At 39.8% G+C, this 17,267-nt stretch overlaps 1 protein-coding gene across 2 annotated transcripts in view; it reads left to right on the plus strand.

Annotated features, from left to right (window-relative positions):
• Positions 1-17,267, plus strand: part of PTPN14 (protein tyrosine phosphatase non-receptor type 14) — a 205,532-nt gene that overhangs the window by 71,920 nt on the left and 116,345 nt on the right. For both annotated transcript variants that reach the window (XM_054520476.2, XM_054520472.2), the window contains exon 2: positions 16,186-16,513. In XM_054520476.2, the coding sequence (XP_054376451.1) occupies positions 16,340-16,513 (174 nt within the window). In that variant the 5' untranslated portion in view covers positions 16,186-16,339. The remainder of the gene's footprint in view (positions 1-16,185; positions 16,514-17,267) is intronic.

Below are 17,267 nucleotides of genomic sequence, written 5' to 3' on the forward strand. Positions count from 1 at the left end.
AAAAATGTGTAGTTTTTGACTCGATAACAGTCTTGAAGAATCTATTCCAAAGAAAGAATCAGAAGTATAGGGAACTCTTTTTGAAAAATAGCAAAAAATTAGAACCAACCTAAGTTGTCAACAATAGCAAATCGTTAAATAAATGGTGATCCATACACTGGAATATTATGCAACAGTTTAAAATCGTTTTTGAAAAATTTTTAATAGCATGAGAAAATAATACATAGTAATCATAAATAATGAAAGATATCAAATAAGATCGTACAATCTCAGTTACACAATGAATTAAACATACTTAATTAAAATAATGAGACAAAATATGCAAACATTTTCATATTGGTCCTTTGTGGGTGGTGACGTGGGTGATTTTTTTCTTTTAGTGTTCTATCATTTCCAATATTCTTATAATGAATTATAATCAGAAAATATTAAAGATTATTAAAATATTTAGGTAAAGTAGAAAGCGACTGAGCTTTCTAACCCTAATAATTCAAAAGAATAAATTTCAGGACATAAGCTGTTTTAATAAGTCTTTTTTTGTTTGTTTGTTTGTTTGGTTTTTTTTTGGGATAATAAAGACAGGGTCGGGTGCAGTGGCTCACGCCTGTAATCTCAGCAATTTGGGAGGCCGAGGCAGTAGATGAACTGAGGTCAGGAGTTTGACACCAGCCTGGCCAACATGGTGAAACCCTATCTCCACTAAAAATACAAAAATTAGCTGGGCATGGTGGTGGGCGCCTATAATCCCAGCTACATGGGAGACTGAGGCAGGAGAATCATTTGAACCTGGGAGGCAGAGGTTGCAGTGAGCCAAGATCACACCATTGCACACCAGCCTGGGCGACAGAGCAAGACTCCATCTCAAAAAAAAAAAAAAAAGACAGGGTTTTGCTCTGTTTCCCCAGTTGGAGGGCAGTGATGCAATAGCTCGCTGCAGCCCTGAACTCCTAGGCTCAAGCAATCCCCCTGCCTCAGCCTCCTGAGTAGCTGAGACTACATGCATGCACCACCACATTCAGTTAATTTTTAAATTCTTTGTAGAGATGTGGGTCTTGCTGTGTTGACCAGGCTGGTCACAAACTCCTGGACTCTAGTGATCATTCCACCTCGATCTCCCAAAGTGCCAGGATTACAGGCATGAGCCACTGTGCCAGACCAAAAAATTCTAATTTTAAAAAGGAATGCTTGATCCTGTTTTTTTTTTAAGCAAAATGTACTACTTTGTGCATTTTGTTTTTAGTCAGTGTATGATTGTATATGGTGCTGAAAGCCATGTGATGATGCGAGAGTGCTCTAAATATTATTTATTAATAAGTAACAATAGTTAATTATTTATTTTATTATGTAAATGTACATCTTATGGTATAACGTAATGGTGAAAGATGGAGCTTTGGAGCCAGCCTTTGCCACCTGCTAGCTCCAGAACTTTGGCCAGGTTATGTAGCCTCAGTTTCCTTATCTGTAAATTGGGCATGTGCAGATAAACGAGAAAATACACGTAAGTCTTTAGCACACTTCTTGGCACATAGTAATCATTTAAAGGCTATTATAGCTGAAACGATCAATGAATCATGAATGTTTTACTGAAGGAACCCTTCTTCCAAATTTTCTTATATATAGTATTTAGGAGGGGCATATGTTAGGCGATTAAGGTTTTTTTGTTTTTTGTTTTTTTTCCAAATACAACGGTGATAATCCAAAGATTGTGTAAGAGAAAGTAGATGTTTCTTCTCTGTTCCTCCTCTTATCCCTCTGAGTATGGGAATACTCCATGGTTTTCTCCAAGCTCATATAAACCTAAACATACACAAGGTAACTGGTTTATTTGCTTTGTTTTTGCCTTATATATTACTCTGCAACTTTTCCTACTTAGTAACACATCATGAGCATTGTTCAGAGCTAATATAGATTGAACTAATTTTTAATAACTGCAGAATAGCCTAAATAACGTAGATATGCCAAAATGTACTTGAACTATATATTATGGATACTGAGGTTGTTACGAATTGCCACCCTCTACTACAAATGACGTTGAATGCAGCATCCTTATACAGAATTTTAAAGATTCATTGCTTTTATTTCCAACGAAAGTTTCCCCAGAGTGACACTGCTGAATTCGGAGTCAGTGCTAATTATAGTGCAAAGGGATTTGGGGTGCAAATAATATATAAAACTTTGTTGGTTTCTGCCCTTTTATAATCTAATTGAAGAAGAAGTACGCATTTATTTTTCTGTGGATTGCTTACGTACAACAATTTTAGTAAATGGTGTTTATTCGTAGGGAGGTTTGAAATCCTTAGCATTCTGCAACATAAATCAGAAGAGCAAAAGGAGTCTCTTGAATTAGGTTTACTCTGTATAGTATTTGCTGTATTTATTAGATACAGATTTGTTAGAAATTGTACATAGTTAAGTCTTGCAGTTTTTAAGAGCTAAGAGTCCCACTTGAAAACTGAAGCCCTGACTTTTGCTCTCTTGTTCCTTAATGTGCTTACACCCTACAGGCTTGCAGACAGGGGAAGAGCCATCCCCACATGCAGTATCTCGTCTCTAGAGGCCCAGGCTTGCTCAGCAGTAATGCAGGCAGCTGAACAAATCTTGTTTTGAGGTCACCGATGGTAACAGGAATGATAGTATGCTAACAAATTATTTTTACAACAGTAAAGTTACTGTGTTAGCATTAGACAGGTTCTTTTCCTTTGTAATGTCACTGAGAGCTACTTAGTACAACATAAGTTGTTCCAAGTGTCCACTTAAGTAGTGTGGGGTATGTGTGTGTTGTGTGTGTCTTTACAAGGCAGGGGACAGAGAGAAGAAAGAACAATTGTAATGGGTTTGTGGTGCATGTGCTTGCATGTGTGGCCACAGTGTGCCTTTAATGAGCAGTACGACCATGTCTGTTTAGAAGCTTTGTTTTTCCCTGTTAGTAATTAACATTTGGTTACATCAGTTGGGATTATACAACTTTAACAGCTGATACTAGTTCATACCTGTTTTCATTCTTTTTCCCCTCTGATTCAGCTTCTTGGCTCTGGAGAAGTGATTGTGTTATACACTAGAATCCACTTGGTTGTACTGATTCACTGGAGTGGTCACATATCTGAAACCCACTGGGCACCCTGTCACGGTTCCCAGTCAGTGAGACCTGTAGTTGCATGTTTTGGTTTCATATTTTTTCTCTTTGTGATGAACAGCCTTCACTTTAAAAATTCTCTGCTCTGTAACAATTGGTTTGTTGGGAAAACATTTTTACAGCTGTGGTGTTTAGCAGTCAGTGTGTTTCCTTGGGCTTCCTGCAGTATTCCGTGAAGTAGCAAGGATAATAATGGCGGTGATAGCAAACACATAAACAATGCTTACCATGTGCCAGGAATTTATAGATTATTAACTCATAACCCTCCCAACAACTCTAGGTGGTGGGGACTGTTTTCATCCCCGTGTTAGAAATGCAGGGAGTGAGCCAGCTTCAGACCCATGGTTATGCAGTGTGTAAGTGGCTTAGGCATGGAAATGACTGCTTCTGGGTGAGGCTCGCTGGTGGGGCTGGAGAAACTGGTGAATGAGGCGACATTCCCAGGGAAGCTCAGTGCTGGATGCTCAGACCCAGATGGAGAGAGCTGGCAGAGTGGCTTGGCTGCTGCTCACTGTTTGGATAGGAAGTGACACCCTGGACATGGGAGAGAAGTTGAGGGAACTCACTCAGGCATGGGAGGAAGGAAACGGGGAAAGGAAGGTGTGGAAAGCTTTGCTGAGGGAGATCACAAGCAACTGTCTCTCTAGGAGAGCCCTTCTTTCTTGGCTACTTCTGTCCCTGCAGGGCGCACATCTCCGGAAAAGAGCAAAGCAAGCTAAAGGTATGTTTATCCTCAGCGAGTTTCTTTTTATTTGATGAGTGAGTCATCTGCCCTGGCTGGAAAACCTTTCCATTTGCTTTGTGATTGTGTTTTTCAAATTGGTTTTTGAAGAGGTACTATGCGACATGCTCAGGTTCTCTCACTCCACAACACAGTGGTACAGTAGAATAGGCCATCTAGGTAAGAGGCTCTAGCAGGGTGCTACGGCTGGGATGGGACCCTGATTCTGCCACCATGCCTTCTGGATAGAGCTTCCTTGGGCTGAAATTGGGTGCCAGCCTCAGGGCCCCCTCCACCATATCTGAGTAATGTCCTCTGTGGATGAGCAAAGATAAACTGCTGATGGTATGTCACAGTTGTTTTTTGTAGAATGTGGGTGCTTGCTATTGTCATTGTTACTTTTATATCATAAGGTCATAGCTGATAACCCTCTTTCTGCGTCATATCAGCATGGTTCATTGGGTAAGAACATGGGGTCAGATGGAGCTCTGGGTTTGAACTTGATTGCCTTTAGTCACTGAGTGATCATGGGGGAAGTTATTTCCTCTCTTTAGCCTCAGTCCTTAGTGTGTAAAATGGGGTGATATAGTAAGAGTAGCCCTGTCGTCGTAGGGGTGTTGAGATTGTGCTCAGCAGAGTGCCCCCGTCAATGTGTCTGCTTCACAAATGGCGGTGCTCATTATCACCTTCTTAGTGCTCTGACACTTGTGGGGAATTTCCCATTCTGATTTTTAGGTGTAATAAGCTCTGACATTCCAGGACATACATCATTGTGGATATAGATACTGACAGCAAAAATAAGTGGAATTGAAGAGTTGCAGATTGCACATCTCTCAAAGAAGGGTGGGGTGTCTTACAACAAAGCATTCCTGGCGTGACTAGACAAAGCTCATTTGAGAGTAAACCAGAGTCAGGTATTCTTCTGATGGAATTGATTATGCAAGCTGGACCAGGAAGAGTCCTTTATTTTATGCCCAATTGATGGTTCTTTATATTTTAAAGAACTTGTCATTTTACTTACAGAATTTTTCCTACTGCCTTTTAATAATGAAGGGAAAAACTATTGCTTTTGGTTTTATCTAGTGAAATCCAACTTATGTTTTGGAAGGACAAAGGAGTTAGTTTGGAGGGAAAATTCTGACCCTTTTTAGTAAGCACTGTTATCTGTTTTACCAGGTTACTTTAAAAAGTATCATTTAGTAAATTTTTTTATTTTACAAACTCCAGCTTATTATTATGGAAATTTTAGGCACATACAAAGCTGTAGAGAATGGTGAGACCCCTGACATACCTGTCTCCCACCTTCAAGAACTGTCAACTCATAGTGGTGCCTCATCTGCACCCCCACCCAGTTCCCAAACCCCCGTGATTTTTTAAGCAAATCCCAGACAACATTATTTTATCCATAAGTATTCAAGATGTACTTAGAATGCCTTCAGAGGAAAGTTTCGCTAAGGTCAAAAATGAAAACCTGCATGTTCTAAGTTGCTTCCTGTGGGAAAATCGTGTCTCTCTGGAAATCTCAAGACAGTAATCCTTAAAGCAGGGGGTGGAGAAATGATCTTTTTAAACAATAATCGGGGGAGCTTTTTCAGACTAACTTGTCCTCCTAGAAGATTGCCTGCTGAAGCCACCCCCTTACTCCAAGAGTTCACAGAAAGTGTTAGAAATGTACAAGATAGAGAACCACCTCTTTGGGGAAAGTGCTTCCGGGTTATGGAGGCTTTTTAACCACCATGGATGGGACTTACTTAAAAATGTATTTATTTTCTTCTTTCTTAAACAGATTATGCTGGGTACTATTTAATTGTTCCTATTTACTACAGGGAGTTTTGGACACTGATTTGTATGCTGTGGAGTGTGTATGTTAATCATTTACATGTCACCTCCCTTGTTGCCATATTTTATCCTATGTCAATGTGCTTGTCTGTAATAACAGCCCCTTGTCTCTTTGAAATCTGTTAAGGGCTGAGAAGTCAGGTCAAGGAACTTGTAAAGAACTGTACTTAAAGTCAGAGTAAATGAACTGAGGGTGTTCTTTTGTTTCCTGAGCAAAGCGTATGATGTTGGAATTAAGGATTTGGTGATATTCAACTGCTCAAAGGATGTTTTGGCTCCATTTCTTGGTTTTTGGCTGTGTTCTGCATAGATCAGGTTGCTGTGTAGCCATGTTTCGTATAGGTGAGGTATTACTGTAATGAATTATAACACAGTAGGAATCTTTCTTTTCCAATTTCACATACAGCTTTAGAAAGGCTTGAAAGGTCATTTACATGGTTAGTGTGTAAGAAAGATGGAAAATGTGTTTTAGGACAAGTTTCCATCTCACCACTGACTAAAAGTGAGTTCGGAGGGAAATAATGGAATCTTAAAATGTGCTTTTTAAAGTCTTTGTTGTTGATGTTATTTTCATTAGCAACTAAAGTCAGGGGCTTGTGTTTTAAACCTTGCAGAAAAAGCTTTACTTGGCTAAAAATAATTTGATGTATGGATATGATTTGGGTACTGTACAGCTCTAAAACTGATTGATAGAAGAAACTAATAATCTCATTTGCACTGCACAAAACTAATTTCCTTTCTGCCTTCCTTTAGAGGAAAATAAGAGTAGACATTTTTAGTATTCTTTTATTTCCCATCCCCTCCCACCTTATCCCTTTTTTTCAGCCTTTCCTTAGGAAAATGACCTAGTACTATCAAAACTGAGCTGTGCCCTCTGCAGGTTTATACACAGCACAGACTAGTTGCATCAGTTTTTCCTTTCTTACACCCTCACCAAGATTACATAGCTCTGTGAGATGTCCTTGGGAGTTGTAATAATATGGAATGCTGGAGAAATTCCAAAGACTGTTGGTAAATATAGGATGCAATTGAATAGCAGTTAGCTTCTTTTGGTGATTTCAGAACTTATCTTTAAGAAAAAAAATAAAGAGTTAAGTATACATAGCATAGCATGGGAACTAAAAAGAAAGTGTGGTGACCATGTTTAGGATTTGGATTTGAACTTCTGTCTTTCATTTGCCTGTGCAGGTAATTCAATAAAAGACTAAATACAGTCTGTGCAGGTAATTCAATAAAGAGGAATATGCTGCATTTGGTTGATATTTGTGAAAGATCTCTCCTCTGCTTACCCATCATATTTAAAGATTTACTTGCTCTGCCAAATGACCTTTTCTAAATTGTGAGAAAGCTGTCTTTCTTTGCTTTGTGTTTCTACCTTTAAAATTTTTTTTTAATTAAAATGAGAGAACAAAATACTGGAAACCCACAGTTAATAGGTAAAGATGGAAACTTACACTTTAGAGCTTAGGAAGCTGATTGACTACTTAGAAGTGAATTTCAGAAGTGACTGAAGGTTTTCTGTATGTTCATTTGCAGTGTAGCCTATTCAATATAAAAGACCTTTAAAATGTGATGTTTACAGAGCAAATATCTCAACAAATTGCTTTCAGCAAGCATGGGCATACTAAAATACTTTTTATCATCTCAGTAGTTCCATTGTGTTTATTGCAAGGAACTTGCCTGGATGTGCAATCTCTGTCTGTGAGAATACCCCCAGTATAAGACAGATCAGGGGCTAGAAAAGGAAAACTTCGGTGGTGGGAATGTTCTTTTGGAAACCCCAGTTTAATTTTTTCCCCTGAAAAAGCATGAGTCAGTGGAATAACTTAACTCTCATCCCTTTTCTCTGTAGCTTAACCCTCTCTTAGGAAGCCAAAACTCAGACCCATCTAAGGTTCCAGATTCCTTAAATGATTTGGAGAGTCACTGAGATCATGCTGGAGACTCCTGCCCTGCCTTAGTGTCAAAAAGCCAGTGATCTCAGGATTCATTCTTTCTTCATAATGACTGTGTTAGTCTGTTCTTGCATGGCTATGAAGAAATACCTCAGACTCGGAAACTTACAAGAAAAGAGGTTGAATTGGCTCATGCTTCTGCAGGCTCTACAGGAAGCATGGCACCAGCATCTGCTCTGCTTCTGGTGAGGGCCTCAGGGAGCTTTCAATCATGGTGGAAGGTGAAGGAGGGGAGCACGCGTCGCATATGGCAGGAGAGGAGGAGGCAAGAGAGCGAGCGGGGTCGGGGGAGGTGCCAGACTTTACAACAACTAGATCTCAGGAGAACTCAGTATCCTGAGGATAGCACCAAGCCAGAAGGGATCCACCCCTATGACTTAAACACCTCTGACATCGGGGATTGCAATTCAACATGTGATTTAGTGAGGACATATATTCAAACCATATCAATGACAAATATTTATTTCACTTCCTGCCATGTATAAAGCTCCATGTTATGATTATAGAAGGTTACAAAGCTGATGCTCACACAGGTCTTTCCCTTCAGGACTCTGACTGGGGAGGTGAGACACACATGAGAGTGATTGTAGGATGAGAGATTCTGTGATACACCAGGAACTGTAGAGACACGGCCTCATGGATTTTATAAGACCAAGGGAATTTCATATCAATTTCCCCTGGGGAAAAAAAGAACAGTCGGCAACACTGGATACACGTGCTGTTGGCTAGAATAAGAAATCTTCTTCCCACCCAGGATGGGCTCATCAGAGGACATTTAGTCTGAGATTCTCTCCTTTATGCTTCAGGTGTCTGAGTTTGTGGGATAACCAGGTAGCAGTGGTTGGACTAAGAGAATGCATGATTCAGCATTCTACTTGGTCAGTTTTTCCATGGGATTGTCATAGCTTCATGTTAAACAATATGCTTTGCCGCCCCACCCCCCACCTTCATTTTTAACCTTTTAAAAGACTTTCTCTACAGTAGGTGGTCAAGTACTCAACTTCCTCTTTGCACAACTGCTTGGCCATGCTTTGAGCAAACCTAGCATACTCTGAAACTATGAGAAGAGTAGGAAGGGAACTTGTCCACACTTCCTGAGTGCTCACTAGAACTGTTTTCTCATTTACTTTTCACAAATAGGTAGGGTGTGTATTAACTTCATAGGTGAGTAGACTGAGGCTAAAAGAGGATAAGTACTTTGCCATTCATTCTGCCCCTCTCTGGTTAAAACCAGTACTTGCACGAAAGTTTGTGCATGTTCCTCTCCTTAATAGTAAACCTTGGTTCTTAGAACCCCTCAGCTCAACTTCAGTCGAGTGAGGATTTTTCCCTCTCTTTAGTCTTTAGCTTTCAGTTTCCAGTTGCTTTACTGAGACAAAGACCCTAGAAGCTGAAGAGTTCACAGTTTACTGCACTTCCCCTGTCATTCCCCCTGTACTTTGTATTCCGAATTACTTTCATCACGGAAGGGTGAAAGTCTAAGTCTTTAAAAAAAATAGATTTAGAGGGTTCAAGTGCAGTTTTTGTTTTGTTTTGTTTTTTTGAGATGGAATTTTGCTCTAGTCACCCAAGCTGGAGTGCAGTGGTGTGATCTTGGTTCACTGAAACCTCCGCCTCCCAGGTTCAAGTGATTCTCCTGCCTCAGCCTCCCGAGTAGCTGGGATTACAGGCACCTGCCACCATGCCTGGCTAATTTTTATAATTTTTTTTAGTAGAGATGGGGTTTCGCCATGTTGGCCCAGTTGGTCACTCAAGTGCAGTTTTGTTTTTTTTTTTGAGATGGAATTCCACTCTTGTTGCCCAAGCTGGAGTGCAGTGGCACGATCTCGGCTCACTGCAACCTCTGCCTCCTGGGTTCAAGTGACTCTCCTGCCTCAGCCTTCCGAGTAGCTGGGATTATGGGCATCTGCCACCACACCTGGCTAATTTTTCATATTTTTAGTAGAGATGGGGTTTTACCATATTGGCCAGGCTGGTCCTGAACTCCTGACCTCAAGTGATCCACTCGCCCCGGCCTCCAAAAGTGTTGGGATTACAGGCCTTAGTCACCGTGCTTGGCCAAGTGCAGTTTTTTTACATGGCTATATTGCATAATGGTGAAGTCTGGGCTTTTACTGTAACCGTCACCCCAATGGTGTCCCAGGCTACTTTTCTTTTCTTTCTTTTTTTTCAATTCATTTATTTATTTATTTATTTTTATTTTTTAATTTTATTATTGTTATACTTTAAGTTTTAGGGTACATGTGCACAACGTGCAGGTTTGTTACATATGTATACCTGTGCCATGTTGGTGTGCTGCACCCATTAACTCGTCATTTAGCATTAGGTATATCTCCTAATGCTATCTCTCCCCGCTCCCCGCACCCCACAACAGTCCCCGGTGTGTGATGTTCCCCTTCCTGTGTCCATGTGTTCTCATTGTTCAATTCCCACCTATGAGTGAGAACATGTGGTGTTTGGTTTTTTGTCCTTGCGATAGTTTGCTGAGAATGATGGTTTCCAGTTTCATCCATGTCCCTACAAAGGACATGAACTCATCATTTTTTATGGCTGCATAGTATTCCATGGTGTATATGTGCCACATTTTCTTAATCCAGTCTATCGTTGTTGGACATTTAGGTTGGTTCCAAGTCTTTGCTATTGTGAATAGTGCTGCAATAAACATACGTGTGCATGTGTCTTTATAGCAGCATGATTTATAATCCTTTGGGTATATACCCAGTAATGGGATGGCTGGGTCAAATGGTATTTCTAGTTCTAGATCCCTGAGATGTTCCTAGGAAAAAGAGGGTTAGAAGATTGTTTTGAAATTAGAAAATAATCACAGTATTGAAAAAAATTAGGAGTCAGCATTGTTAGCTTTATGATCTATATTTTACTTAGGAATAGAGTCTTGCTCTTTGCCCAGCTGTGGTGCAGTGGCATGATTATAGCTCACTGCAGCCTCAAAATCCCGGGCTCAAGTGATCCTCCTGCCTCAGCCTCCTGAGTAGCTGAGACTACAGGTGCACAAAACCACGTCCAGCTATTGTTTTTATTTTTATTTTGTGGGGTCAAAGTCTCGCTATTTTGCCCAGGCTGTTCTTGAATTCCTGGACTCAAGTGACCCTCCCACTTTGGCCTCCCATAGATGTATAGTTTCTTTAATTTCTATAAATGGGTCTCAGCAAGAGTTACAGCTTAATAGTGTTTATTAGATATGTTCTTAAAGAATAGATCAATAAAACTATATATTAAGTAACATTTCTGTTTATTTTTAAAAATAGACTTGATTTTTGGGAGCACTTTTAGGTTCACAGCAAAATTGAACGGAAGTCTTAAAGATTTCCCACATACCCCCGCCTTTCCCCATGCTCCCCCACTATCACCATCCCCCATTAGAGTGGTTCCTTGGTTACAATTATTGAACCTAAATTGACACATCTCTAGCACCCAAAGTCCATAGTTTCCATTAGGGCTCACTCTGACTTTTTATTTTTAATGGACCTTTCTCTTAAAAAAAAAAAAAAAAAACTTACAGTAAATAGAATGAGGGCTCTGTACTTTTATCTCTTTTGAAAAACAGTTTTTATTAGGAAAATCTAAAGTGTCTAAACCTGTGACCTTTCTATGAGCATGTAGCATTTAGTTCCAGGTTTTTTAATGTATGTGTGATAAAATGAATATGATGGGGCCCCAGAGAGCCACATGGGGAAAGTTGGAAAGGTTCCAGGAGCCAGACTATTTAACAGAAAGGAGATGCTTAGAGTGGATTTCACATCAAGTCCATTTTATAGTGGATATTTTACTCCCTGCTCTAATGACAAAGCAGAGGTATTCCTATTGGGCATAAAATATAGCAGGGAGCTGAGTTATGTTTGGGGTGGAACTCTACGCCTGTGTGGATGGTTAAAATATGGAACTTTGACATATGTGCAATGGCTTTTTTGAGAGCTTAAAAGTAGTGGCTAAATTCATAGAGTATAAAAATGTTGAAATGAAAGGGACTAAGAGATCTTCTCTAATCCTATTGTTATAGATTAGTGTCAAGCAGATTGTTTACCTGGGATAATTTAGGTGTAGCCTTTCCTAAAGGTAAGAGATGTCTTAAATGAGTGCCTGAAAGTTCTTTCCAGAAGTACAGCTCTGTGGCTATGCAAGTTCTGGGTGAAAATGTCATGAGCTTTTAATGTAGGTAAATGATGTGTGCGTTAGAGGTGAAAAAAATGTGTTTCTACCTCTGAGGGACTTTAGTGTCAAAGTGTGTTGATATTTTTAACATAAGCTAGATTAGTATATTAAAAAAAGCACCAATGGCTGTGGGAATTCAGACAGAAAAGATTACCCGTGATATTAAGGATCAGAGAAGTCCATAGAAAGAGGCAGCATCATTTAAATTCAGCAGTGACTAGGTATGAGCATGTTTACTATCTGCATTGAAGATTGCCTTCTTTTTAACTTTTGATTATGAAAACTTTTAGGTATATAGAAAACCTAAAAGAACAGTAGAGTGAGTATCTATATACTCACAGATTCAACAACTGTTAACATTTTGTGTATTTGTTTTAACTTTGAATTTATAGATGTGCTTATGTGTGTATGGTGTATGTGTCGGTTTTTCTTTTCTTTTCTTTTTTTTTGAGAGTTTTTGCTCTGTTGCTCAGGCTGGAGTGCAATAGCACGATCTCAGCTCACTGCAACCTCTGCCTCCTGGGTTCAAGCGATTCTTCTGCCTCAGCCTCCCGAGTAGCTGGGATTATAGGCACACACCACCATGCCTGGCTAATTTTTGTATTTTTTGTAGAGACAGGGTTTCACCATGTTGGCCAGGCTGGTCTCAAACTCTTGACCTCAGGTGATCCACCCGCCTTCGCCTCCCAAAGTGCTAGGATTACGGGCGTGAGCCACCGCACCCAGCCGTATGTGTTGGTTTTTCAAAAAAACATTGAAAAGTAAGTTACAGGCATCATGACTTTTTTTACCCCTGATATATCCACTGGCATCTCTTAACACAATTCTATCTATTCTCCTACATAACCACAATTCTATCAAAATCTGAAGAAAATTAATAAAAATACATTAATATCATCTAATTTCTGTTTTCTATTTCAAACTTCCCTAATTATCTGTATCTTTTACAGCTATTTTTTTTCACACCTGGATTTAGTCAGGGTTCACACACTACATTTTGTTTTCATAATTCCTAAATCTCTTTTATTCTACAGCAGCCTGTACTGCCTCCCCCTCCTCATGCTCAATTTTTGTCTCATGACATTGACTTTTAAAAGGATCAGACCAGTTTTCTTACATTTTGTTGATACCATATCTTGCAAGTATTTTTGTCAACTGGAGATTTTAAAAGTCTTTTAGAAATCAAAATATGTGTTTTCTAGGAGATATATTACCAGATTATCTGCTAGCCATGAATATAAAGCCATTGCTCCTGATACACCATTTTCAGTAGATAATGTACTTTAAAATAATCTTTATTTACAAAAGTAATATAAGGCAGCTGTAAGATGCTAGAACAATGTAGAAATATATAAAGTTAGAATTCTATTTAATATCAAGTAGCTCTGAGATAAAAATTTTGCCGAACTTATTCTTTCTTGTTTGTGTGTTTTTGTTTATCATAAAAATTGCAATCATCTATACATGTTGTTTAAAGCTTTTTATTTCGCTAGTTATGCATTGCAAATGATGTCCCATAGAATATGTAGTAGAGATTGTTTTTGCTGGGATAAATGTGTACCAAGCCAGCCACATTCTTTCCTAGGTGTTTACAGTGAGACACACCCAAATGTAAAGTGCCTGGCTCAGGGTTAGAAATGTGGCTTGTGCCCACAGAGCAAATATTTTTCTGTTTGAGGCTCTCTGGTTAATGCAGGAATTGAATCTTGGCCTCTTCTGTTCTGTGCTTTAATAAGTTGAGGGGAATTCATGAGTAGCAAACACCTAAGGGCTGTATATTTGAATTTTGGCTCCCCCCGCTGTTTTTCTTGGGGTTGGGGGGTGGGTGGGTCATTTCATATTCTTTTCCGTACCTATGAAGAAATCAGATTGGCTTACCTTAGAGGTAAACGTGATACTCTGCCAACATAAAGTGATTTAGAAATTTTAATATATTTTACCAAGCCAGAGTTTCTAGCATATGTATTTTAAGCCATCATAAAACATATACCTGTCATGTTAAGGAATGTGCCCACGGCAAGTATCAAAGACCTGCTGTGGGAGGCTGAGGAGTGTGTTTTGCTGTGTTGCAGGGTTATAACCTGACAACCTCCATGAGGCATGAGTACCGGCAGGGAGTGGTTTATAAATATTGAAGCCATTTTATTTATTACTTTAAGAATTCCTACAAGTAGTAGCTATTCCTGTTTGTACATCCAAGTGTCTTGGGGGCTCAGGGGGTAATCCTGTGTTGGCGGATGGACGAAGAGTGTAAATCCTGAGTGGATCTGCCTGAGTTAGGGAATCAAGTTAACAAAACAATCAGATGAGCAAGAGATAGTCCATTGGGCTTAATGGAGAACAGAACATTTGGACAGAAAAGCTTTCTGGACATTTCTGGCTTCTTTGAAAGACAAGTTTAATGAGCCTCCCAGCAAGATTGCTGGCTCAGGGTGAAGCAATAAGGCCACTTTTGTTGTTATTTTATTCTTGTGTTGTCCATGGCAATAATGTCATCATTTTCATTTGGTGGGACATCAGGGTGTCAGTAAGTCTTGTTACTATAATAGTAAATTAAATTATCTGTGATTTGGTTACAGGACTTTTGCATCAAGATTTTGTAAAGGAACAAGATGATGGTAGGGTGGTTCCCCACATCTGTCAAAATATTTGTTAAAAAAAGGACAAAGAGTTGTGATTTTTAAGTGCTTTGAATAATTCATATCTTTCCATTAAAAAAAAAAAAAAAAAAGTAGCTGGCCGGGTGCGTTGGCTCACGCTTATAACCCCAGTACTTTGGGAGGCCAAGGCGGGTGGATCACATGAGTTCAGGAGTTCAAGACCAGCCTGGCCAATATGGTGAAACTCTGTCTCTACTAAAAATAAAAAAAAAAAAAAGCCAGGTGTGATGGCGGATGCCTGTAATCCCAGCTACTTGGGAAGCTGAGGCAGGAGAATCTCTTGAACCTGGGAGGTGGAGGTTGCGCTGAGCCAAGATTGCACCACTGCACTCTAGCCTGGGCAACAAGGTGAGACTCCGTCTTCACAAAAAAAAAAAAAAAAAAGGAAGTGTATATAAAATCTTCTTATACATACTTTCCTTCTCTTTAGGAATGTGAATACCACAAATAATGAAAAACAATAGCAAAAAAAAAAAATCTTCTCATTGCTAGTTGCAGTTGATTCTAAGTACGTGTAGCAGTTACCTCTTAGGAAACGAATTTGATTCTTAAAAAAAACATTTTCAGCAAATACCATAAATGTACCAAAAGTTATTCTTAGGTTATTTGCATATTGTCTTGCATTTTATATGTGTAAATTTCATGCGGAAATAAAATTATCAGTTTTAACAAAAAAAAGGGAAGTAGCTGATTATATTAAATGCATATTCTAGCTGATTATATTACATGCATATTCCCACCACTTTATCATTCATTCTAAGTAAATAATAAAGTTAAAACATAAGACATGAAAATAAAAGTAAATAATGTTAATAAAAGTAAAGAGGCAGTGTTACAAAGAGTGAGGAGGAACAAGATCAAATTTTAAATTCAGTGAGGCACTTAAGTCATTAAACCTTACTTTTTTCATCTGTAAAATAGACACCATAGGGTTGTTCATGAAGTTGGAATGAGACAATATATTTAGAAATTTAAAAAACAAAACACCAGTGTTCAAGTTCCACTCCTAGTGGGCTTTTTAATTTAATTTAATTTTTTTTTAATTTGAGACAGAATCTTACTCTGTTGCCCAAGCTGGAGTGCAGGCATGATCATGGGTCACTGCAGCCTTGGCCTCCCAGGCTCAAGAGATCCTCCCATCTCAGCCTCCCAAGTAGCTGGGACTACAGGCACATGCCATCATGCCTGGCTAATTTTTATTTTTTATTTTTTATTTTTTTTTTGTAGAGACAAGGTCTCATTGTGTTGTCCAGGCTGGTCTTGGACTCCTGGGCTTAAGTAACCCTTCCGCTTCAACCTCCCAAAATGCTGGAATTACAGGCATAAGCCACCACGCCCAGCCTCCTAGCACTTTCTTGAGTGTACAGTATTGCATAGTGAAAAAAGCATGTGAACTGAAGTTACGTAGACATTGATTTAAATTCTGGCTTTGCCATTTACACTGTGCACCTGTGAATGAATTCTTTAATCTCTTTGAACCTTCGTTTCTTCAACTGTAAAGCAGCTTTTATCGTATCACCCTTGTAAGATAAGGCATAGGGCATGGGCTCTGCCAAGACACTTAGGAGCTCCAGAACTTGCCGCTTATCAAACTTGAATGTTGATCTGTTGGCGGCGGGGGGGTGTGTGCTTCTGTGTTTGTGGAATATGGTACCATTGACAGGTCCCTTCTGGAGCATGACCATGGCGTTTCTTTTGCATTTACAGCTATCTTCCAGAGGGCCACACTGGGCATGGACACCCTTTTCCCTGCCTGGAGGAGCACAGGTGATAGTGTAATTTTCCAGTCACGAAACTGCTAAGGCCATCTCAGGGGCGTGTGCGCCAGGATAGGAGGGCGGCGTCCGAGGACCACATAGCCATGCCTTTTGGTCTGAAGCTCCGCCGGACACGGCGCTACAACGTCCTGAGCAAGAACTGCTTTGTTACACGGATTCGCCTGCTGGACAGCAATGTTATCGAGTGCACGCTGTCGGTGGAAAGCACAGGGCAAGAATGCCTGGAGGCTGTGGCCCAGAGGCTGGAGCTGCGAGAGGTAAGCGGGGTGTGTCTGTGTGCGCATATGCGCGTGCATGCGTGTTGGGTATGTGAAGGAGAACTCACCAAAGGGACCAGCCATCTGTTTCTTGGCATCTGTCATGTTTTTTGGCCTAAGCGACCATGTGTTTATAAGAATCCTGTTATTCTTAGCACGGCTGTGATCTTATCCATCATTGGATGGGGAGACTTGTGCTGATGTGAACACCACCTAGAGCTGCATGGCGTGGCAGGTTTCCTTTTATTTCAGCTGGGGAAGAGGTTTTGGGGGAGTTGAAAATGAGAGACTCTCCCCACCAAAGTCATTTTCTCTCTTTAAAACAATTGAGTGGGTAGCTGGTATTTTGGCATTCTGGCTGCACATTAAGGAGAAAAAACGCCCACATACGGATGCATGCAGCTGCTTTTTTTTTTTTTTTGGTTGTTTCTATATTTTCCTCTAAAAAAAAAAAAAACTCCACCAAATAAAGAGAAAAAGCATTTAGAGTGAGCATGACCAGTGAGGCTTTTTGTGGGAGCCTGTAAAACAGAGGTTTTGTTCTTTTTAAGATTCCTCACAGCCCTCGTTGCCTTCACGCCGTCTGTGAGATGGCTTTTAAGCAAAAGCAGGGCTGACCACTTAGAAAGTCATGCTATCACTCTTTAGAAGGGACTTTCAGAGCAGTATGTTGTTTATGCCAGCCAAGCCCTTCTTTTTTCAGTCATACAGACGTTTAGGACAAGAGACTTTTATGAGCAATCCACACTTCAGC

This window comes from Pongo abelii, chromosome 1 (assembly GCF_028885655.2).
Source record: "Pongo abelii isolate AG06213 chromosome 1, NHGRI_mPonAbe1-v2.0_pri, whole genome shotgun sequence".
Lineage (NCBI taxonomy): Eukaryota > Metazoa > Chordata > Mammalia > Primates > Hominidae > Pongo > Pongo abelii.